This window comes from Homalodisca vitripennis, chromosome 4 (assembly GCF_021130785.1).
Source record: "Homalodisca vitripennis isolate AUS2020 chromosome 4, UT_GWSS_2.1, whole genome shotgun sequence".
Taxonomy (NCBI): domain Eukaryota; kingdom Metazoa; phylum Arthropoda; class Insecta; order Hemiptera; family Cicadellidae; genus Homalodisca; species Homalodisca vitripennis.
Window position 1 is genome coordinate 107,965,512 of NC_060210.1, and position 26,630 is coordinate 107,992,141.

General features: G+C 33.1%; 1 protein-coding gene across 3 annotated transcripts in view; it reads left to right on the top strand.

Moving 5' to 3' along the window:
• Positions 1 to 24,063, top strand: part of LOC124359935 (5' exonuclease Apollo-like) — a 47,937-nt gene extending 23,874 nt beyond the window's left edge. For 2 of the 3 annotated variants that reach the window (XM_046813092.1, XM_046813093.1), the window contains exons 6-9: positions 3,388 to 3,485; positions 10,215 to 10,296; positions 13,378 to 13,499; positions 23,056 to 24,063. In XM_046813092.1, coding sequence (XP_046669048.1) covers positions 3,388 to 3,485; positions 10,215 to 10,296; positions 13,378 to 13,499; positions 23,056 to 23,602 — 849 coding nt within the window. In that variant the 3' untranslated portion in view covers positions 23,603 to 24,063. Of the gene's footprint in view, positions 1 to 3,387; positions 3,486 to 10,214; positions 10,297 to 13,377; positions 13,500 to 21,069; positions 22,456 to 23,055 lie in introns of those variants that run through there. The other variant, XM_046813094.1, reaches the window with a different exon arrangement.
• Positions 24,064 to 26,630: the final 2,567 nt, after the last annotated feature.

Consider the following 26,630-nt stretch of genomic DNA (forward strand, 5'->3'; position numbering starts at 1 on the left):
ATAAAACCAAACTGTTCAACACAAAGCAAATTATTATTAACAAAAAAAATTATATAATTGATCTTTAATACATGCCTCAAAAACTTTACTTATTACGGGGATTAATGATATTGGTCTGTAACTTGATGGATCAGACTTTTTTTCCTTTCTTATAGATTGGTATTACCTTTGTAAATTTTAACACATCTGGGAACACACCTTCAGTTAAGGCTCTATTGAACAAGAAAACCAATGGCTTAATTATTAAAATCAATGATTTCTTTGATTATTCTATTTGATAACCCATATATGTCTTCACTATTAGATGTGCTAAAATTACTGACAATCTTTTTTACCTGTTGTTCAGTTATTGCTTGCCAGAAAAATGTTTTTATTTTGCATTATTAAATTATTATTATGTAAGTATTGATTTACAAGTAATGTTGCTCCCATCCTTCTAATTCTCCAGTGAATACGATCACCATGTCACACACACATTGTACCTCAACAAATATTTGAACTTAAAAGTAAAGCAAAAACCTTTACTCTGTAAGAAATACATTATTTATTTTAATAGAAATTATTATGAAACTTTACATATGCATACATTATTTCAGCCATTATACTTACAATATAACGTTGATAATATGTGTAATTTTTAAACACGAAATAATCTCACTTTATAAGAGACTATCACCAATTAACAAATAAAGGAATTTTAACTTTTTAATGTACCTATTTACACTTTGATTTTCTCACATTTGAATATTATAAATTTATAGTGATTTTCATTAATCACTTCACTGTATTGAATATTTTATTTAAATTTGTTATTTGTATTCCTACATTATTTACATACATCATTATTATACAAATCATAAAAAAAAGTCCACAAAAACATTTCAGGCTGACTACAATGGCTTCGTGAATTGCACTATTTAATAAAATACGCACACAAACATAGATAAAAATATAAACTTCCGTTTTCATTCTTATTCGCTATCAGATTCGTCAGAGAGCTGTTCACCTGATAGTAGCTTTTTTGCTTCTTTGTCAAAAATGTATTCTTAATGTTTTTACCTCGACTGTTAAAGTTATTGATGATGAAAATTGATCAGATTCGTCATTTCTCACAGTCGGGATTTTTACTTTTTATTTACTCCAAAAATCTTTTAACATCGTTATCTCTAGCCTCCCCATGAATTTATATTATGTGCAGTCTAGACAATGTACCATGTGGTGACAAACAATGATCTGTAAAAATTATTCAAAAAACCTTTAAATTAGTTCCTAGCTTCAAGATAAGGCCTTTAGTAATAATAATAACAAAGCGTTTTATAAAATTTGCATAAATTTCGGTGATTGTAGATGATATTTCCTACTGACTAAAAAATCTTTTAGCAGCATTTCCATTGTTCGTGGTCCCATTGCCAGGTATTGCAGTATCAACCAACACAGCAATACCATCTGTGATCTTAGTTGATTTGGAATACATTTCTTTCTTTTTCTTTCTCTTCTTGGTCTCTAATCTGCCAATTCTTACCCTCTAAACAATATAAATGTGAGTGTGAGGTGTTAAAAGTTGATACTCATACGAGTTATACCATCTTTGCAGCTCCTGGCATCTTAATTTCTGATATCATATTTATTATAAAAATGTTTAATTTTTCAAGAAAATAATTTCAAGTCAGTATTTTTTCTCAGGTGTCTTTTTTTTTTCCACCATATATTAAAAAATCTTTTCTTGGAACTGAAATATAACCTGAAAAATGTTATGTATCATTCGGCTGCATGTAAAACTTACATTAACAGGTAGATGAGATGTTTTAGGTAATACCAATATCAAAATAGAAGTGAATCCGGGTGTAGATCAGAAGTTATGACTGACAAGTTTCAAAATAGAATTTCATTAAAATAGGTTGTTAAATTTTTGGAAAATAATATTAAGGTAAATTCAATTCCTATCTCTCCTTGTGTCGGCCACTAAGAAATCATTTGTTGTAAAAACTTCTCCAATAAATATACATATTACAGTTTGAAATGTTTCACTAGTTAATGATAATTGTATCGTTGATGACTCTGTTCTAATGTTCTACACCATAAACAAGAAGTGGATTGACCTAGAGCGGTAAATATTTATCAGTTGGTTTAGATATGATTCTGAATAAATTTATAATGTAATAAGTATCTAAGTCTGACTTTTATTTTGTGACTAGCACCACTATATAAGAAAATTTCCTTGCTATGTACTGCCGTATTTCAAGTTTTGGGTCCTTAGCTCCACAAATATTGTTTTTGGAATGTGATCCCAAATATCACTATTGAACAATTCGTTCAAGTTCTGGGTTTTCCCCTTCAAACATTTTTCTAACAACACAACAGAGAGTATAAGTTATACGGAATACATTATTGATAGCACTATATGAAAACTATTATTGTGTAATAAGTAAAAATGTCATGTGTGGAGTTCTAATGGAGGGATAATTCTAATTTCAGCAAACAAACACTTTTCATACCCTTATAAAAGTACTTTTAGCATAGCTTTACAATCGAATAAGGTTCAAGTGTTATATATACTGTTGCAAACTGGAGATTCAGGTTATAAAATTACAGCAAAAACCTTTTTGTAAAAGAATTTAAATAGTACACCGGCCCCTTTAATTAATTTTCAAACATTAAAGGTTTAGTTATATGAATAGATTTAAAATGATTTTTCCTGACTTTTTAATGACAGTTTTTGATGTTAATTTGTAAATGATTAGAATTTTAACCAGCCCCTTGAGCTAATAATTATTTACGTTCCACTGTATATTATTTTTAAGTACAATAATCCACTGCTTTCTCATGGTTTATATCAAAATAAAGTTCCAAATTCAGAGCTAATTTTTAGATTCAAAGCTTAAAAGCCACAATTTTTCATAAAAATACTTAATTGTACATTTTATTACTAAAGATGGTTCCAATTATTTTATCCTGGAGTTATTACAAGATCAAATAGCATCTGTACATTGTTACAAATAACCATTTTTAAGGTTCATTAATTTTACCGCTATTAAATCTAGAGAGATGGTAATTTGGGGGATTACAAACTGTGTTACTTTTTGCTTTACGCTTTATACCAGCAACAAAAATGAAAATAAAAGTTTAGAATCTCCAATTTCCATTAATATGTAGTTTGCTAGGTTACATACTAGTATATACAACAAAAACTTTAACTGCTGTCTATGATTGTGTTTACTGCCACTTTTATGGTTAATTATTTCTTATAAACTTAACTTAAAATACATTCTTGCAATTTTCATGCCATTATCATATCTTTAATTGTTGTTAATATTTTAGTATTGTATTTTTGTATTACTTATTGTGTATGATTGCATTCCATTTTGTATAATATCATTTGTTTTCCAGAAGTTGGACTTTCTCTATGTCCATCCAGCATGTCCAGACTGTGAGTCTCACTCCTTGTCTGTAGCGTCTGCGGTTGATGACATTGTGAATATCATCAGGTAAGGATGGTTCAATTTAGTTTATTAGCAAAATAACTCTACAAGTAACTATTTACCTTAATCCTGTCTTATTACTTTTGTTACTTCAAGTATTAATGAACATAATTAATACTGTCATGTAGATCGCAAAAAATCTTTGTCTGTTTAAATTTCTCCTTTTGGACAAGAGAAACACCAACATGTTCACAGCTGTTGTTATTGCATTCAGACTGTTTCAAAGTAGATTTGCTTCAGCGTTTGTTTTCTTTCAATTAAATTTTGTATTAATTAATTTAGAATTTGTGAAGATGATCAGCGATGAGTGAGCGCTCAAAGAGTAAATATAGTATTGGTGCGTGCTCCTGCTACTGTGCATTTAAAGTGTGTGTTTGAACATAACCTATAAACTAGATTCAAACCCGTTACTGTTACGACTTTAGTGTATTTCCATACAGTTAAGTGCTTATTTAGAGAGCTAATTAATCATGTCTAGCTGTGGGATTTGCGTAAAAGCTATTGGCTCAAAAATAAAATTGCAGTGCAACGATTGTAATCGTGATTTTCATGCTTCGTGTCTGAAGTACAGCAAGGCTGATGTGGAGTGTGTGACCGCAGACGAGCTGGTGTGGCGGTGCACAGACTGTACGGCTACACGACGCAAGAAGTATGCGATTCGAATCTGAAGTTGCTGATGGTAAGCTTTCTCTGGAGGATATAATGAGGGTTGTATCAGAAATAAGGGAAGCACAAAAAAAAGTTCTGAAAAAGGTTACAATGACGCGTTTGACTCCCTGGAATCACAGTTGGTGGAAAATACAAAAGCTCTTAAAGCCCAGAATGAACAATAATGAGAGATTAAATAAACTAATAGAAACTCTGGTGACAGAAAAATAATCGGCTAAAAAAGAAGGTGAACGAGTTGGAAATGCGAGTGGAGGACATGGAGCAATACTCCAGATGTAACTGTCTGGAGATCCAAGGCATCCCTGTAACTCCTGCGGAAGATGTTCCTAGGGATTGTCAAGGAAGTCGGCAAGGCTCTGGACGTGCAGATCTCGGACGCTATGGTGGACGCTTGCCACAGGCTTGGGAGGCAAACCGGAGACAACCCACCGGGAATCATTGTAAAATTTGTGCGGAGGTTTGACAAGGAGGAACTCCTGAAGAAGAGGCGCGTGAAGAGGACGTTGTCAACCAGACACATCGGAAGGAGCGACGATCGGCCCGATTTTACGTGAACGAGTCCCTGTCCCCTGCCCGACGGAGGTTGTACGCCATGGCGAGAAGGGTCCAGAAGGAGAAGGACTTCAAGTTCCTGTGGGTAAGGAACGGGAAAATCTTTCTCAGAAAGGAAGAGAACTCGCCTATAAAAAGTCATCACCAGCCAAGACGACCTTCAATGAACTGTAAACATTGTATGTGCAAGTTCACTTTTGTTACTTTTGGTTTTGTTTTTTGTTTTTTTTTTACGATTTTAAAATGGTTATGATGGCGTATAATTTAATTTAAATTCTTCATATTAGGTAATATTAACAATTTGCTACTAAATTATATTTCAACAATACAAGTATTAATCTTTTAGGCAGTATACATATATATTTTTTTTTCCAAATTTGAATATTGACTAACGAGGATAAAATATTCAATTTAGTAATACTACATCAAAATTATACGTAGTATGAGATCAAACTTTGATTTTTTTTATTGCAGAATTAAACAGTAGGGATTTATTTCCTGAAATAATTATTACTGTCAGAAATATGGATAAATGACAAAAACGAGCTTAATTATTACTATATACCAAACTACATAACCTTTGCAAAATTCAATGACAATCAAAGGGCAGGCGCAGGCGGGGTTGCAATATTCGTAAAGTCGAATATAGAAATAATTTCCTGTGAACCAATTAACCTTCAATCAGCCGATATATTAGCATTGGATTTTAAGTTTAAAATCTTTGACGTTTTGTTTGTATGCCATTTACAGGTTACATAGTTTTAAGTAAAACAATTTTTCTTGAACGAATTAAATACTCATTTTACAGTAGTAATAATTTTAATGCAAAAAAAGAATTTCCTTTTTATCGGAGACGTCAACTTGAATTTGCTTGAAATTAATACTGCTGTAGATCAATATAATTCAATTCTTTCCTCAAACGGATTCGAGTGTTTGTTAAACGAGCCAACTAGAGCAACACCTGACTCTTCTTCTTGTATAGATCATGTTTATGCAAGGCTAGCAAACAAAGACAGAACGCTACCCTCACGTTGAGGTTATAGACGCCAACATAACGGATCACAGGTTAATTATTGTGAACATTCGTGTGCGTGTGGGAGCAGAGGACAGTCATGGAACAGCTGATTCTGCCAATCCTTCCCCACCGGCATACCGCTTAGACTAATGACAATCTGCTAGCGCGGCTTCGATTCACTCGACTGGGCGGAGGTTTATAATGACCAAAACCCATCGACCGCTTTTGAGACGTTTCATAATATTATTCAAAGATCAATTTCAGAAAGTAAAATCCAAACGTCCGAAAATCGTAAAAATTATTCTAAAAAATTAAACCATGGATGAACGACTACATTTGCAGAAAAATCATACATAAAAACAAACTGTATCAATTAGTAAAGAATCATCCAAATAATGAAAAGCTGAAATTACATTTCAAAAAATACAGAAATAAATTACAAATGGAAATAATGAATTAATAAAAAATTATTATTACGAAAAATATTTTTAGGAAATGCAGTGTAATTCCAAAGCTACATGGAAAGCTTTTAAATGAGGTGACAGGACAGAATGGCTAAAAGAACTCCCATACAAACTCTAAATATAAATGGTAAATTTAGTACATGATTCTAAAGTTATTTGTAATGAGTTTAATACATTCTTTCTATCTATAGTAAATCAATTAAATATACAGAGAGTCAAACCTGCAAATTTCGACTCTTTATGCTATAGAAATTGTTTTGAAACAAAATACTCTTTCAACTCTATGTTTATGGGCATGGTCTTTGTTGAAGATTTAAGTGCAAGTAATAAAAGATTTTAAAAAACAGTACTTCACCAGGAATAGATAAACATCAATTCTTTTTTAATTAAGTTAATATACCCAAAATTTAGTAAACGTTTTATTGTATTTAGTAAATTTAAGTTTTGAAAAAGGTATTTTTCCAGAAATTTTAAAAACAGCTGTAGTGATTCCTTTACATAAGAGTGGCCTAATTACCGACTGTAATAACTACAGACCAATCTCTTTACTTTCTACCTTTGCTAAAGTGTTTGAAAAGTTAATGAAGAAAAAGCTAATTAAATTTCTAGAAAAAACTAATTTTTTCAGCAACAATCAATTTGGTTTTAGGAAAGGTTTAAATACTGAAGCAGCATTAAAAAGCTTCATAGATAATGTGTATACAGGAATTAAAATTCAGGCAGAAAGTTTAGTGGTTTATTTTTAGATATTAAAAAAGCGTTTGATACTGTAGATCCACACAATTCTCTTACAAAAGTTATAACGGATGTGGTATTCGGGGGAATATTTATTCTTGGTTTTGTTAGCTATTTAACAAAAAGAAAAACAATGCGTCAAAATTAATAATTCTTTTAGTGACTTCGGGTTTATACAATGTGGCGTACCTCAAGGGTCAGTTTTAGGCCCAGTACTTTTTATAATCTACATAAATGATCTTTGTGATTCAAATTTAAATGGAAATATTACATCTTTTGCAGACGATACAGCTTTATCGTATGTAAAAAATAATTGGGATGATATAGAGCAAGAGATGAATTCAGACCTTAAAGCACTGCATTGGTGGTTTTCAAAAAATAACATGTTATTAAGCCCAGAGAAAACTAAGTACATCAATTTTAGTTTAAAAACAGATCAGCAAATTTTTAGTAATTCAATTTTGTATCGATGTGTCAATTGTTTGTGTAGTAACAGTCAGTGCCAACAGAACTGTGCTGTAGTATCCCAGTGCGAAAATTTAAAATATTTAGGAGTCTGCTAGATAGAGAAATCAACTGGAAGACACATATTGAAATTTTAAAACGCAAACTAAACAATATTTTAAGATTATTTTTATTTTTTACAATACATTTGCACTGAAGAAGTGTTAAGAATGCTGTACTTCTCTTTGGTCAATAGTAGGCTTGACTATGGAATATTTTGTTGGGGTGGAGCCTATGAAACAAATCTAAAGCCACTTCTAACTCAACAAAAGAAATTCATAAAGGTTGATTTAAAAACGGAAAACGAAGAATGGATAAATCTTTTTCCTCTTTTTGTTGATTTAAATATTCTTCCCCTTAAATATATGTTTGTTTATAAAGTTTTAAAAATATTTTATGTCATAAGTGGCAATTTACCAGAATTAAAAAATAATTACAAAAACAAATTAAGAAAGCAAGAACCAATACCAGTTCCAAAGCCTAACCTAGCATTTTTTTTCAAATAGTTATTGTTTTTTGGGACCTAAAATGTTTAGTATAATTTCTTCAATTATTAGTTGTGAGAATATAAAGTTATTTTCAAAAAACATTAAAGAAGTGGTTATTGGGTTTTGATAAATTAGATTTTCTTCTCTGCATAGATTCCTAGTTAATTAAAGAAAGTAACAGTAAATTGTAGTTTGAATTTATTTAAGTGGATTTTCATTTGCTTTGTAACTGCAGCAGCCACACTTTTAAATAAATTTTTTTAGGAGCTTATAAAAAAAATCAAAGTTTTATTGAAATTTTCTTTGAGCTAAAAAATATTTTTGTAATAAAAGGAACCTCTCCACAGGCACTTGCCTCTAGAGGCCCTAGTTATTTTTGAAAATATTTCTTTTAATTTACGAGTGTTTTTGTTTAATTTTATTTACAAGAATGTTACATTTTTATTTAAGTTTGCTCATTAGGTTTGTACATTGTGTATGCATTTGGTTGTTTACTTACTTTATTGATGTATTACATTGTGTATACCAATGTATATAATGTGTTATTGTAATATTTTCAAAAATAAATTCTATTCTATTCTATTCTATATGTGTCAATTAAGTTCTGGAAATTTCTGAACAAAGTCAATCAAATTAAGTTGTGAGTAAAATTTTATCATAGACCTTCACAAAGTTTTCCTCCAATTCTACACAACAATTCCGATGTTACTCCCACAATTGGAAGCACCCTTGGTAATGCTCCCAAACAAATTTATTATCCCGTCCAGCAACACAGCTTTCTTAACCCTCTGTATGCTGCCATGAAGATTTAATCTGATTTCTAACAATACGTTTATTTTAATCGAACAAAGATGAAAAATACATTACAAGAGATAGTTGAATGTATGTTACCATTTTCAAAGTAAAAAGTATACAATATAATATACAGTGTTGTATTATGGAGATATAGTACAAAAAGTATTTTTGTACAAATTTAATAATAATAAGTTGAGTTAAAGAAATATGAAAATTTAACATTTTCTAATTCACTCTCAATTTTATAATTAACTTTGCTATTATACAAAATTTGAATTATCCATGGCTATTAAACAAATAAAAACCATTGTACAAATTATGTGAATGTTTTTTTTCTTGCCCTGAAATAACAGAAAGTCCAAGCATTCATTTATTTATGTAAAAATAGTTTCAACATAAGTCATAATACAACAAACTCTAAACAGACCATTGACTGAGTATGTGTCATTGTGAATTGTTGCGATTGCCTGAAAGTGATTGAGAACCTATATGATTGTATGGAGGAGTCTGACTATGTGTTTGTTAGAAATATTTGTTAGCATTGTGCAACTTGTTTCACATTAGGAAGTATTGCTTGTTATAAAATATTGATTTAAACTCTGATTTGTTGGGATTGAAAGAAGAATTATCAGGTTTTAAAGTATTTAGAATAAATTAAAATTGCACAAAAATAAAGATATTCATTATGTTCTAATCGATAACACATGAAAAATCGCTATTGAAGGCAATTTGCTCATGCTTACCTTTTATTTTTATTTTCTTTCAAAAGGAAATCTTCCCAAAAAAATCATGTGATTAGATTTACTAATTTTGTCTCAGAATATACTAATTTCAATTATCTGCAAATTAAATTGTGTCAACAAGTAAAATCAAATTACAAGTACTGTACCATTTGCTATAAAGTTTAGACAATGCGGGGGGTTACACATGAGCAAATTGCCACGTGTACTTTTGTTAAGCATGTAAATACAAAATTTGTTTATTTTTAAAAAGAAAATTTGTCTAATATAAGAGAACATGCAATATGTAATTTGAATGTATTATAAGTGTAAGTTATTACATTTATTCATTTAAATGTTTCTATCAGGGAATATTGCCGAATTATGTGCAGGAGACAACAAAATTTAAATTATTTTTAAATCAAAGTAAGCAAATGACTAACAGATGTCAATATCTTGTGAAGAAATATATGAGAAGAGTGCCAAAGCTGTTGTTATTGTTAATCATAATACTACAGAATTTCAAAAATTGCAGCAGTCTGCTGGGGTGCAACTTTTTGCGTGTTAATCCCAAAAAGAGATTTCTTTAGACTGGCAAACTCTAGTCTAGAATGATAACCATTATGATATTACAGACAATAATGTAGTTAGGACATGTATGTTTATAATAGATTTGGCAGTAATCACTTTATACTTTAGTCAGTTGTTTTATGTAAGATTTATAACTAAAAATTCATATATATATATATATCTGGAAAAGTATTTCTGATTCCATAAACTAGTGTATATTCCAGGTGGAACCCAAACTGCAAAATCGTAATAAATGATCCTTGCTTTAGAGAAGACATCTTATCATATTTAAAAGATCGTATTAGGGTAAGTTTCCAGTATTTGTCATAGTAAAATGTAATGTTAATAATTATTACAATTATGAATACTGTTAACTTTCACATGTGACGGTCATTCTGAAAGTTTTAAGATACTGGCAGACAGTACATACTGCAATAATCTTATCATTTTTATTGCATGGTTGTCGCTTTTCTTCAGAAGCTTGATAATGGGGTTTGTCATTTTTTTAACTCCATTCTAAAAATTGATTGGCTGAGTTCCTTTAACAAATGGAAAATCAGACCAAACGTGCATTGATACTGGAAGGAATTACTTTGACCATGTCTAACTTTTGGCAAATCTATCACAAAAACTTTATATATCTCAAAACTTTCAGAAAAACCCATATATTTGAGCTAATATTCTTGAAAATAGATTTTTGTTGTATGCAGACAACTTAGAGATAAATAACTCCCTCCTGTTTAATGAGTTTTACTTCATAAAAACAATATTAAATTTCAAAGACTTTTATAGACTTTTTCTCTCTTACTTTTGGTTGTGGAGGTATGGGAGTAGTCTCATTTTACTGATTTGAAATATAATCAACATGCATCCAAACACTTTTTTTTCTTTTTTTTTTCTTTTTTTCGTAAAGCCTATATACTCTTTGTGCATCTATTAGATAAATTACATAAAATTTTGAGTATTTTATTATAAATAACACAAATTTCACAAAATCTAAAAATCGTTTGGGATGCATAATTGGAAATCGTACACATAAAAACTTTCCTAGATAGAATTATTTTCTCAAATTTTGTACAATTACCGTGTTAGCTACAATAATCTATAACATTTATAGCATTATAAAATAATTCTACCAAGTTGCTTGATGTCTTTTTTGGTAAATTTTTAAAAAGCAATGTTGTCTAGAAATTTGTTTTGCAAACAGTAAAACTACTGTGTCGAGCAGTTAATCATACAAATCTTCAAATTTAGACACCTTACCAAAGTTAAATAATACCCATAATTTACAACACACGGAATCAAAATGTTTATGCCTTTGAAAATCACAAATGAACTCTTTATAAAAAATGTATATGCTGGAATCAAATGTTATAATGATTTACTGATAAACTTAGCAAATTGTAATGTGGTACTTAAATTCTATTGATAGAAAATCATTATATTCCTTTATATTCTAAGATATATTCTTCACCCAGAGATAAGAATTATTGTTTCAACATAATTTATGTTGTAATAATTTATTTAACCCTCAAAGTGCTACTATCGCACTGTGCGATATGTTCGTACCACTTCAAAGTGTTACTATCGCACTGTGCGATATGTTCGTACCACTTCAAAGTGTTACTATCGCACTGTGCGATATGTTCGTACCACTTCAAAGTGTTACTATCGCACTGTGCGATATGTTCGTACCACTTCAAAGTGTTACTATCGCACTGTGCGATGTGTTCGTACCACTTCAAAGTGCTACTATCGCACTGTGCGATGTGTTCGTACCACTTCAAAGTGCTACTATCGCACTGTGCGATATGTTCGTACCACTTCAAAGTGTTACTATCGCACTGTGCGATATGTTCGTACCACTTCAAAGTGTTACTATCGCACTGTGCGATATGTTCGTACCACTTCAAAGTGTTACTATCGCACTGTGTGATATGTTCGTACCACTTCAAAGTGCTACTATCGCACTGTGCGATATGTTCGTTTTTTTCATATCACAGACGAACGGTTCGCTCAATAATGACGTGGTTTATAAGGCTACATGTAGGAATAAATTCCCTATCTAGTAACGTAATTAGAACTATTTAATTCAGAAGGTTGCGAGGAAGAGTAAGAAGAATAGTCAGCTGATTTCGATGCGTGTTTGTCTGTTACGGTCGTCTTACTTTTACTCATGTCAGTAACTGAATATGTGTTTATTTTGAGACAATACTCACTATTCAACTACTTACTGTGACTTGTTGATGTGGTAAACATTTTAGTAAAATTTGGGCGAAAAAACATTGTTTTGTTTTTACCAATTAGGACTAGCCGTAATTTAAAATATTTATGCTGAAATAATCAGGGTTTGGAGATCTTTTAAATGAGAGATATCATGACAGGTTTACATTTATAAAATTCCAAAACCAAGCTCATACCTCCAAAAAGTATAATTGTGGAACACTTAACAGACTGGAAAGTCTCATTTCCCTGAGTTCTTTGCAGTCGAAAATGTGGGGTTAGTGTACAGAAAGATTTTTATTTCAATTTGTTTGGCCGATATACGTAATGGCCCACAGTCTATCTTTTTATAAATAAACACCATATTGAATTTGGAAAACAATGTGATATGTTGTGCAAAAGGTTATTTAGTGATATTTTTCTTATTCAGCATTAAATTTGGAACATTTTGCATATTTTTTAGATTTAGGACTACTACATTTTGTAAAAACTATACGTCAAGGATTTTGAAAAATATAAATATAAAAAACTACACAACCGGTTAGAAGGACCAGATTTTTTTATGATAAAAGATAAACATTTTTATTTTTACTTGATCTTATAGAACATATGTTTGTGAAAAAAAACCATATGTAATACATGCAATTTGAACATATATTTGTATATAAAAAGTTGTTTAAAAAAAAATATCATATGCTCGAAAATGGCCTAGCACTTTGAAGTGGTTTAGTCATCACTTGGAGGGTTAAATGGAAGAAGTGTTGTTTGTAATTAGTTTTACTTTTTTATCTTGACAAAATTTTTATTGTATGACTTTTATAGTGAACTTTTTCAGTTAAATTATTTGAATCCACTGAGAATGTATACCTCCTAACCAGACAGTGACAGTAGCATACTACAAAGAGGTTTGTCTGATGGATCGAATTCGCCAAGTACGAAGATGAATGTGGAAAGCAGAAAACTGGTGCTCAGGCACTCAATGCCAGGCAGCTTTTGGCAAAGAAAATCCTTTCAGTCATCGAACAATCACATTATCCTGATGACTACATGCTGTTCCCTTCGGAAAATGTAAACAGCCCTGGAAATTTTAAAATGCACTGTGTATACACATTTAAGGAGTTTATATTTTGTAAGGTTGGTAATAGTAAACAAATTTGTTTTCAGTCACGAATTTGTGTTTCCGAAAATGTTATGAAACACTTGGAGGAAGTGGGCCAAGGTGCAGATTTTGATTTGGACCATAATGCAGCTCAAATCATAGTGACTGACAAGCTCCATCATAATATGTAAGTTTCATATTTTAGAGATTTAGATTGTTTCTTCATGTTTCATAGCAGAAGAAATATAATTATATATGCAGGGTGGCCATGACCTAGTGTTAAATTTTTTGTGGGTGATAATTTAGCATAAATGTGGCTTAAATACAGATATTGAAAGTTGTTATTACTCACACACATACTCAGAGAAAGATTATTTTCGCTTTTTAATAAAAACATAATTTTTACTATTTCAGTAACATTTTTGTTGTATTATCACCCACAAAACATTTTAATTTTTTTAGGGTCATGGCCACCCTACGTAAATAAAAGTCGTTTGACAGGTGTTTGGTCTTCCGATCATATGTTAGTTTGCTTATTTAAACGCATATGTGACAGATACGGCCAAATACAAAATAATTGAATCGGAAAAAGTAAGCGCTCTGTGGTGTAATGGTAGCACATTCACCCGGCAAGTGAGAGATCCGGGTTCGACTCCCGGCGGAGCAAGTACTTTTTGTGATTCAATGTTTATTGAAATTAAATAAGGCTATTGCCATTTATACAATTTAAACGTAAATAAAAGTCGTTTGACAGGTGTTTGGTCTTCCGATCATATGTTAGTTTGCTTATTTAAACGCATATGTGACAGATACGGCCAAATACAAAATAATTGAATCGGAAAAAGTAAGCGCTCTGTGGTGTAATGGTAGCACATTCACCCGGCAAGTGAGAGATCCGGGTTCGACTCCCGGCGGAGCAAGTACTTTTTGTGATTCAATGTTTATTGAAATTAAATAAGGCTATTGCCACAATTTAACGTAAATAAAAGTCGTTTGACAGGTGTTTGGTCTTCCGATCATATGTTAGTTTGCTTATTTAAACGCATATGTGACAGATACGGCCAAATACAAAATAATTGAATCGGAAAAAGTAAGCGCTCTGTGGTGTAATGGTAGCACATTCACCCGGCAAGTGAGAGATCCGGGTTCGACTCCCGGCGGAGCAAGTACTTTTTGTGATTCAATGTTTATTGAAATTAAATAAGGCTATTGCCATTTATACAATTTAACGTAAATAAAAGTCGTTTGACAGGTGTTTGGTCTTCCGATCATATGTTAGTTTGCTTATTTAAACGCATATGTGACAGATACGGCCAAATACAAAATAATTGAATCGGAAAAAGTAAGCGCTCTGTGGTGTAATGGTAGCACATTCAAAGTGAGAGATCCGGGTTCGACTCCCGGCGGAGCAAGTACTTTTTGTAATTCAATGTTTATTGAAAAAAAAAAAAAAAAAAAAAAAAAAAAAAAAATATATATATATATATATAAATAAATATTAGTGGACAAGTTTTATAAATATATATGTATGAATATTCAATTCCAAATTAATTGTATAGTATGAAGCATCCATTAGCCATGTTATTGAAATGACAATTTCATTGCTACTAGCCATCCTGAAAATATTGACTCTCCAGACAACAACAGTCCTTTAAAGACTCAATTAACCCTTTGCAGATCGAATTGTTAAGCCGTGCGCATCCCATCATGAATTAATTGAATGGCAGCATTGATAGTCGGTTGTAATGCTATGTAGCATCAAACCACCTGGTGTTTATATTATTATTATTATCATTATAGTATTATTATGATAAGTTATAGTATTATTATGATAAGTTATAGTATTATTATTATTATTATTAATAGTACATAATAATACATGTAACCGATATCGTACAATGCCAAACTATTGTTGTTGTAGACAACAGCTGAGGAAAACAGTAGATCAGTAGTGCTATATATTGGAGAATAAATTCAGCTGATCCTTCAACTTCTACATACAACTGCAATCTGCAGAATATTAATAAAATGTGTTTGAATAAACTAAAGAATGACCATTGTTAAAAACATTAGCTAGTAATGGTGATCAAGCAGGCTACAAGACATTATTAGAAGTATTAGGAGGTAAAATTAAAAAAGCAAATCGCTTTCGCGACCTGAAGCCACCAGGCACAGGTTTACATGACGTGATGTTTTGTCAGTGATCCGTAGAAGGTTAAATACTTGAAATATTTATATATTTATATTTCTATAATAGCCAACCCGGCCACGCTTCGTAGTGGCTTGATTATACAAATACTATTATGTACAAATTATGCATTATTATTAAATGCATTATGCAATTATTGTATTAAATTCAAGGACAATAAATAATAAAGTAAAATTTGGTCTAGGATGTACTGTGTACACAGACGGAATTTTGCAAGGTTTTACGTCACAGTTTTGTTAGAATCAGTTACTGAAGAACACTTTTAAATTACCGATGCGAATAACGCCTTACAATGAGTTGGATAGTTTATTTCTCTGTAAGTTTTAGCCCTAAACCTAGTCGCAAAAATAGCAAGGTTAGACTTCCAATACAACTGTGCAACTCCGTTTTTGACACAACCACAGAGCGACGAGCCGTATGAACAAGAAGTAACTACCACATCTTGTCTACCTGCGTGGCAGCAACAGTAGGGTCGCGGCACTGCAACTCAGTACACATTGGTTCGATTCCCACCGACAGAAGCACATTTTTGCTAAGAGAAACTGTTTTTATTGTTAATCTAATAAGTTTTATTTGTTATTAATTTATTACTTAGATTCTTTTAATAACCGTGACTTGTAATTTTATCTATTTATTTATTTATTCATTAACTTATTATTGACAAAAATATGCAATTTAAAGTAGAAAAAACAAAAACCGGGAAACCCTGTATTCTTTTTCAATTTTAAATACAGACAACATTGAATTTTTAAAAAATGGAGACATATCTTGGCGATGTCTCGGAAAAAAATTCCAGCGCATCGATTAAAACGCATCCAAATATAACGGCACTGACTGTTTGCAATAAAAAACACAGCGGTGAAGACCCAGTCACCATGCGTTCGCTTTTGTCACCGCTGTCCAGGACTCGGTCTGCGACCGACGCTGCTTCACCTACTCCGCCTGCATCTAACTCGCCGCCTGCCTGCTCCACGCCTGGCCCGGACCCTGGGCTGAGCGCCACTCCATCCAGATCCTCCGCATCGATCAGTTTACCGGCGGGCGAGACTACTGCGTTCCACGCGTCTACGGGAGAGAATCCGACCCCTGCCGCTGCAACAAAACCTGACTACTACAAACTCACTCGAAGTGCCTACGCCTGTCGCCTCGTCGGGAGCCTCTGATGCTGACGAACTTGCGTCAGAAAACTGTAGATTAAAGGAGCAGATAAGGCAGCTCAATGGCGATCTGATGAGGGTTGTCGATCATTCCATTGAATCGGACACAAGGCTTCTTCGGTATACAAATGACATTTTTGTTGCGAGACCTTCACTGTCCGGAGTATCAGCGGGAGTTTCTGTAAGAGACTGCGCTGTTCAGTGCAAGCCACCGGTGACCACCTGCTGTCAGCTCGCACAGTGCTCCGAGACTCGCGACCTAGTCACCAATCTGAGGACAACTATTCAGGTACTCGAGGCAGAGATTGAATGTATAAGGGCCGAGAGGGAGGTCTAGGGGTGTTCCTGCGGCTACTCTCAGGCGACGGGTGATTGGATTGTCTGTTAAAATAAAAAAATATGTTCCTATTACGACCAGCAATAGATTTGAACCTCTCGAAAATACAAACGAGAAACCACCCATTCTCAAAACCATCGTAACCACTAATACAGCTCAGCAAAAAAATCCCCGTACAATAACCTGCAACAGTAGTAAACCATCCGGACAACACCCTCCTCCAATATCTTCTCCTGGTAGAAGGCCAAAATTGAAAGGCAAAATTAAAAGAGAGTTGCTTTCCTTCAGGAATGTTGTGATTGAGGGTCATACCCGTTTCCTGGCCGCCATGGTGCAGAACCGCGTCTCATCGGCTACCAAAGTGACTGGCATATGTAAACCCGGGGCCAAACTCCTGAATGTAACGTCCAGCGGCCCCTCGCCTCCTTCTAGCTGCTTCATCCTGCTCGCCAGAACCAACGACATTGCTGCCGGTGAGTCACACAACATCTATAATCGCCTGGAAGAAAGAGTCACCGCTCGACTGAGTTCGGCCGATGTCATCTTGGCAACGATCCCTTATCTTCGCGAACTGCTCGTTAACCATCCTGTGAACCAACGGACCATTCTCGCCAACTACTACATAAAGGAGCTGTGCGTGAGAGACTCAAACCTCAAGCTCCTCGATATCAATGATATCGGAAGAAACCGGTTCACACGGATGGCATGCATCTGCGATTGCCGGGTAAAGAGCTGCTGGGCGAAATGGTAGTGGAGGGCCTGAGTTGTCTCTAACACTGCCCAGTGCCCGCTGCCTCACCTGCTGTTGCTGATATCTGTGAGTCGCCCGCCAGTCCGGCCCAGAACCGTCTCATGCAGCATGACACTTACGGCGACGTCATCAAAGCTACTTTGCCTGTAAAACCTGACGAAAACAATATACGCTTTCCTGTCAAAAAGAAACGAAGAGCCTATGACGAATGTAAAACGAGAGAGGGATATCAGATCCCGTTTTTTTATTCAGAACATTAAAATTCATAAAAATTGTTAAACACGTTTTCAGAAACCACTCAAAATATTCATAAAATTACGAAATTCAAAATTATTCACCTAAATGCTCAATCTGCTACCAATAAGTTAGAAGATTTGGACCTCATGTGCAATGAGCGAAAACCTGATATTATTGTAATATCGGAATACTGTTTTACAACCGATCAGCATTAAAAAATACAAAATTATGAATTGGCATATATTTTCCTTCGTTCCAATCTTAAGGGAAGTGGTGTGGCAATCTTTGCAAAAATCCCCTTGAAATTTGAAAAAAAATTTAAGTCATTCATACTCTGGAATTTGATTTTGAGGCTGCTGGTATTTTTTGACTAGCCACATGGACATACCACTGTTGTTACAAGATTTCTTTCAGTTTAGTCTTTGCACAATACCAGCCATCTCAGCCTCAACCACAGGGGTTTCTGTAAGGACGTGAAGTATTTAAATAATAGAGAAAGCGTTCATTAAAAGCATTGTACACTTTATTTGGACACTGAATGTTATTTAAAAAATTCCAACTTAAGGTGATAAATTAACTCGTTAATATTTTGAGGGTTTAGAGCTCTGGACCGTATTTTCTGCAAGCCTAGTCACCGGATCAAGTCCATTAATCACAAATCAATTTAAATTCATCCGAAAAAGTTAATATTGTTCAAATATACCGTCCAAAAAGCAACCGAAGTTTTATTTCATCCATTTTTGGAAAACTAGAGAGCCTGCTAACCAATTTTCGTTTTCAAACAATCAACTATTTCTCTTAATTGGCGATTTAAATATAAACACACTGGACCACACGACCCCCATACTCGGCGGCTGCGTGATATTATTCAATCTTTTGGTCCAAATTGGTCAGTGAACTCTCCTACACGAGTATGTGCCACGACGAGTACAACCATCAACAACGTTATCACCAACATCCCGAAAGTTGACGTTTTCGTGTTAAATCCTGCCATCTCTGTTCACTTCGCTCAGGAGATTGTGATTAATGGACTTGATCCGGTGACTAGGCTTGCAGAAAATACGGTCCAAAGAGCTCTAAACCCTCAAAATATTAACGAGTTAATTTATCACCTTAAGTTGGAATTTTTTAAATAACATTCAGTGTCCAAATAAAGTGTACAATGCTTTTAATGAACGCTTTCTCTATTATTTAAATACTTCACGTCCTTACAGAAACCCCTGTCGATGAGGCTGAGATGGCTGGTATTGTGCAAAAACTAAATTGAAAGAAATCTTGTAACAACAGTGGTATGTCCATGTGGCTAGTCAAAACATGCTCCAAGCATATCTTGACTCCACTAAAAAAGTGGTAAACTCCTCATTTCTATCTGGAGTTTACCCGGATGATGTAAAAACAGCAAAAATTGCCCCAACTTTTAAGAAAGAAGATCCTCATCAAACCAAAAACTACCGCCCAATCGCAATCCTGCAAATTTTCAGCAAAATCTTTGAAAAGGCATTTTTGAATGAACTACAACGTTTTCTGAAAAGATTTGACATACTGTGTCCTGAACAATTCAGCTTCCGTAAAAACAAATGAACAATTGATGCGGTTTCAAGTCTTGTGGATATTGTTGTCGATGGTTTTGAAAGACGGGATAAGATGCTCAGCATATTTCTCGATCTTTCTAAGGCTTTTGACTGCGTGCATCATGGGACACTGATGCATCAGTTAGCGACATGTGGAATACGGGGTCTGCCACACAGGTGGATCTCGTCCTACATAAGGATAGAGACCAGTGCGTGCAGATCTCAAATGCCATGTCAGGAAAATTGAAAATGGCAAATGGCGTCTCTCAGGGATCGATCCATGGCCCAGTGCTTTTTACTATTTACGTTAAAAATTTAAACTCATCGGTCCAGAATGGAAAGGTGATTCAATATGCTGACGATACGACTCTTTGCATTACCGCAAATTCTTTGCAGAAGCTTGAAATTAATTAATTTGTCACAGTGAATTCATGCATCCAATTTTTTTCGGAAATCAATTTGAAAACAAACAGTTCAAAATCAAACACAATTGATTTTTGTCTGAGACAGCGTGAAGGTAGTGCACGACCTGCTGTCCTGGTAGATGACAAACTCTTAAAGGAATCTGACTCCATCAAATTCCTAGGGATGTACCTAGATCGAGGTCTGACCTTGGACAGTCATGTTGAAAGTGTTTGTTCCAGAGTAACTTCAGGTTTGTATGCTTTGCGGAATCTGGAAAAACACTGTTCTCACGACATCCTGAGAATGGCTTATTTTGCCCTTGTTTATCCGCACCTTGCATATGGAGTAAGACTCTGGGGCAGCTGTACAAACAACGAACTGTGTACGAATCATTTCAAAATTAAAGAGAAGAGAGTCGGGCAGGGATGCCTTCAGGGAGCTTGGTTTACTGACCTTGCCCTGCCTCTACATCTTCGAGGTGGCTGTGTTCTGTAAATCAAAGAGCACATTGGCTCAGGGAAGGAACATTCACCAGTATGAGACAAGAGGCAGGGATAACTATCGCAGTCAACCACATCGAACGGTGGCGTCTCATAATTTGCCATCGCAGGCTGGTGTTAGGTTGATTAATAGGCTCCCTGAGGATCTTAAAACATTGGCAGTACCAAAAAATTTAAATCTCGTCTTCAATGCCTATTGGTGTCAGGTGCTTTTGACACGGTATGTTAGTTCATGGAAAGCCGCCTGGGAATAGAAAATTAAAATCAAAACACGTTTTAACAGGATCCGATTAGGCATTGCCTGTTTGTATGGATGAGGAACTTTTTGTATGTATAATTGTGTATGAATGAGTAGATAGGCTAATACATTGGCTAATACAGACTGCTTCATATTGTATGCTGTTAAAAGGCAATAAAGACTGATTTGATGTGATTTGAGAAAGCACTTTATTCAACGTTCTACAGTATGCCCTGTACAGAAACCCGGCAAATCTTGGTCCGAGAATGGTGGGGGATTTCCCCTCATTCGAGTATTTAGTTTGTTATACTCACACTAGGCGAACTACTGTACAATAAAATGAACTTTACAGGCAAGCAGCACTTCTTGGTCCAGGATGTTACACGCTCTATACAGAGCCTCGTAACTTGCGGGTCCGGACCAACACGTTCAAGGCCCGGACCAGCATGAGGCGCGATGACCAACAAGGCATGCACGATTTACGCTCCTGGACCAGCAAGTGCTGAGGTTCTAAACATATATATATATATATAAAGCCTTTTTAAATGAGCCATCCTTTAAATGGGGATTGTTTTTAGAGGCATTTAATAGTATGTACTTCAAATTTTATTTCAGTTTTGTATTTTTTTCTTATGGAAAAACACCCTATATTTTATTATGTTTTGATATAAAATGTAATTTTATGGTTAAGAAAGCTATTCTTGGCCATTTTTTATATTTCCTTTAATAATGGAGATTTGATAACTCAGTATTGAGATTCCTTGTAGAATTTAACATTGAGAATACTCCAAATAGGCACCTACTTGAATATTCTAAACTTTAAATGTAACATCTTAAATTTGAGAATTGTTTTCCAAATTCAATATGGTGTTTATTTATAAAAAGATAGACTGTGGGCCATTACGTATATCGGCCAAACAAATTGAAATAAAAATCTTTCTGTACACTAACCCCACATTTTCGACTGCAAAGAACTCAGGGAAATGAGACTTTCCAGTCTGTTAAGTGTTCCACAATTATACTTTTTGGAGGTATGAGCTTGGTTTTGGAATTTTATAAATGTAAACCTGTCATGATATCTCTCATTTAAAAGATCTCAAACCCTGATTATTTCAGCATAAATATTTTAAATTACAGCTAGTCCTATTTACAGGATGCACAAAATGTTTAAGCAAACTGTTTTTACACTTTATTTTGTTGTATATCCTTCGTATTGGCAAAACTTTGTTTACAAAAGTTTTATTTACCTTTAATTTAATTTGAAATACGGTACGGTTTGATATTTAAAAATGTTGACTTAGAGATTTCTTCTCAATGTAAAAAAGTTGAATTTGAAAAACAGGAAGAAAGTACATTCATTACTTCATGGTGATATAAGGTTGGTTTGAGGTGGATTTTGATGGATAAATTTTCTTGTGAGCACTTATAATTCAAATTAATTAGAATTTAGAAACGGATATCATTAGCATTCAAGATAAATTTTGTTCTCTATAATGTACGAAAGAGTTACTGTACACTAAAATAAACATTTTACATAAAATATACATTATTGTATCAAATACTTGTGTGTTATCATCATACTCAAGTAGAATTAAGTTCATCATTGAACTAAGTTAAGTTGTAGAGTTAAGTTAAGATCATTATTGTGTTTTCTAAGAAATGTCTGTAATAAATGATTCTTGAGCATTTGTACTTTGGCTTGGTTTACTCCTGATTGCTGTGTGGTATTTTTTGTAGGGAGGCACATACAAAACTAATATAATTAGAAAACTTCAATCAAATTCGCAACCAATTGTCATTTTCTTTGATTTATATTCAGAAAATACCTCCAATTAAACACCTTTTAATGCTCAAGACATAAGAAATTTTCTATATGAAGAGCGGTAACAGTGGATCAACTTATGATAGAATTAGTTGATTATAATATAGAAAGTAATAATCAGAAAACTAATATAAAGGAAATACAAGTTTATTTAAACGTTTTCCAAGTGTTCACTTTGTACTAGCCACAGTACTGGAATGTGGCTAGTTATATTCAGCTCCAGTTAAAATCTATGTCATAGAGTAATGGTGTATGGATAAATTAATTATTCCATAAAGTGTATAGCGGTTTTTTAAGAGGTATTTACATGTTTAAAAAATGTTAGTAGTAAACCTATGTTTAGTAAAGAATATAGAATTTGATTAATCTTTTAGTTGATTTAGTCGCTTCGTTCATTAGATTTTCTTAACAAATGGATGGACACTGATAATGTTGGATACCCTAAAGATATCAATGAATAATTATTCTTTATTAATTGCGTTTGAAAAAAATTAATTTTAATTTGGTTTTTCGTAGGAGATTTAGTAAACAGCAGCCTGTATTCAAGGTCGTCTTGATTCCTTGTTCCATGAAGAGGTCTTCGGTAGAAATCAAAATGAAAGTTTACAATCTGAGCAGAAAAGGCTACCACGTCATTCTCTACAGAAATCACTGTTCCCCACCAGAGCTGATATCTATGGCTAGGGACATTGATGCCAAACACACAGTCCTCATCAGACCACCCGCTGTGACACCTCTGACAGAGAGAGAGAAGAGTCTGTCCTTCTGGTCACATCTGGGAGACTTTCATCGAATTATACAGTTCTCTGAAAGTATTGCAGATGAAACACGGCAATTGGCTATTGCAAAGGATGATGACTTGGAGGTGAGTAGTGCTGAACTACAGAACGCAGTTGAATGTATAATAGTGGACAAGGAAGATCACACAGTGGATTTGGTGGATAAGACTGATAGTCCACGTGGATCAGAACTTTCACCACCTAGTTCATTTATCTTGATTGATAGTGACATTGTAACAGTTGCTTCAAATGACACTGTTTTAAGAGAGGGTGGTTTGGTTTGATGGAATAAATTAGTTTATTCTGATTATCAATGATTATGTGTAGACGAGAGGGATTATTATACATCGTAGAAATATATTAAGTCAGGTTCCCTAATAATCTCTCCTCTTCCACTTAAACCATCTTAACTTTTGAATCAGTAAAAACTTCTCAAAACTCATAATGATGTATGAGTATGATGGATTCTCAAATCTCCAGTATTCAGAAAATTACTTTCTTACTCCCTTGTCCAAAAATACAATAATATATTCCTTTATAAAATCTATCATTCATAAAGCAATTTGAAATGTTTCATTGGAGTAAATATAACACTTCCTCAAACAAATTCCATTCTGATTAAAATATAACAAACACAAGATGTATTATTGTTTACGGTTTGTTGCTTTTTGTAAGTAGCCTATCATTTTATTCAAAATTGGCAAATGTTGTGGATTAGGCTAATGTACCATATCCTTACTGACTACTGCCTAATATTTAGTTAAAACATTAGTTAATGTTTTGTTTCGTTGCCAAATATTCCACAACAGTTAATTGTGTGCCATGTTTGGGTTTAAATATTTTATATAGACGTTTGAATGTTTATAATGATGTATTATTTGTAATTAAATGTTAAGTCTTTAAGAATTACCATTTCTACATCTCTTAGATCAATTAATCTTTGCAACCTTATTTTCTATGTACAAAACAATGTGAGAAACCTCAATTTGTTTTATTAATGATCTAGATAACATTTTATAATTCAATTTATCCTTAAAGTTATCAACTTATATTATAAGAAATTATATTTTATGTATACACATAAATAGTTGTATTTCAATTCATATTTTATTTAGTTTAATCTATAAACAAAATATTAAACAAACCCTTACCGAAAGTTTAAATTTATAACATTTAAAATACTGTATGCCACATACAAAATGTTTATTAGACTTTATTTGTTGTTACATTTTAATATGTATTTTATCAAAATATTTATTGAACAAATGCATAATTTGTATAATAATAATAGTAAACAATTATATACAATTAAATTATAAGTAATGTAAGTACAGCAGGATAACGGACACTTGCCTTTGTATATTACAAAAATATTCATTGTTTTTTAACTGTCAGTGTTACCTTAATGTTTATATTTTTAGTGTAGTATTAATGAAATGTTACAAAATAGCCCAAAATCCTCTAACTGAGAGATAAATAATTACCTAAAGTCTCAGAATTAAGTATTGATGTTGTGATTGCCATCTATATTATCTGTTAAATTAATTTTTGACATCAAGTCAAATTACTCCTTTATTTTAAATTGTAGAGTTGTGTGTTATACATGTAATTTTGAATAGATCTTTAAAAGATTTGGACAATTGCTTTGTACGATTAAATAAATGATAAGGTCAAGTTTATTGTGATAGGCAATCAGAAAGGGAAGCAAACCGGATTGAAGGAGATGGCGTTGTAGATTCAAAACAATTTCCTACAGAACTACTTTACGTGTACACAAATTTTAATAGATAAGCATAGCTTAATAATTAGACTTACAATTCATTTTAAATGTGGGTGTTTTGGAAGTAGGAGGTTGAAATCTAGGGCCAAATCATTTTCTACACAATAATCCTGGTCATCCTAGGGATCCACAGTTTTGAACCATAACTGGCTTAGACAAGCAATGAAATAAATTTTATCCAAACAGGGTATAGCCTTAATGCTAAAACTGTTATCTACACAATTACAAGGTAAATCTTATAAATAATCTCCTGGTAGAAATTGGAAGCATCTGCAAGACCGAGACTAGTAAACAATAATCCAGAAGTCCTCACAGTTTGAAACTTTTAGAGGCTCTAAAGCTTCCAAAAGCCTTGCTTAGACTTAATGCCTCTAAATAAAGGATGCTTCCAGAGACCTGGAAATTCTATGTCTAAAACTTCTATAAGTAAGAAGTTTCTTGATGCCAGGACAAGATGCCTAAGAGCCTTACATTTTTAGCAGCTAGAATATTCAAGATGTCTCAATCCTCCTAAAGATAGAAGTTATTAGATGCTTAAAATCCTATACTAAATTATCAAACAGGTCGGAGGCTCTTATACCCTGAAAGCATCTAGAGGTTGGAAGCTTACATAGCACAGAAGTTTCCATATACTGAAAACCTCTAGAAGACTGAGAACTCCAAGATAATAGAAACTCCAAAACAAAGCTTCTAGAAGCTAGAATTTACTTTTCAGATGTTAGAAGTTGCTTGAAGTTTGGAGTTCCCATACCCAGAAACATTGAGCTGAAAGTTCTTATAGTTTGGTCATACCATAGGACTATGAATTCTAAAATCCATAAGCTTAATGAAATTATGAATAGAGCTGAACATTTTTAAAGGCTAGCAAACCCCTTTTTAGAGATCAGAAGTTTCAAGAGACAGAAGTCTTCCTAAGGCTGATTTCCAGTCTCTAGAAGTTGGACTTCTTTAAAGGGCAGACAGGGCTATCAGAGTTAAGGTCAGGAGTTGCAAGAGATCTGATTCATTCAGATTATACTCCAGATTCTAGAGGCAGATATCAATACTGGCTGACAGTGAACCTAGACCAAGTGAATCTAGAGACAGGTGGAAATGTCCAGAAATTTTAAAATTCCAGGTGTCTTATGAAGTACTAATCTAGTCTTATGGAAATCTATCTTAATCTGTATGCCGATAATCAAAAAAATCTGGTTTGATTCATACACATCCAACTAGCTTTTAAATTTTCCTAATAGTATTACATGAAATGATTTAAAAAAGCTTATGAAAAATCTATTCACATTTTTCAAAATTAGAAACATTTTTAAATTTGTATAAATTGTATAATTAAATTTTATTATCTTAGAAAATGTATGGCCTAAATTAAGGAAAATATGTTTTTTAATTAGTTTGGATACTAAATAAATTTGTTATTTGTTTTTAAATATCCCTTTATTTTACTCTCCCAATGTTGAAGTTGACTTTATAGATAGGTTGTAATATACTACTACTATACACTGTAAATAAATGGTTAAACTTAATTTGTATTCTGA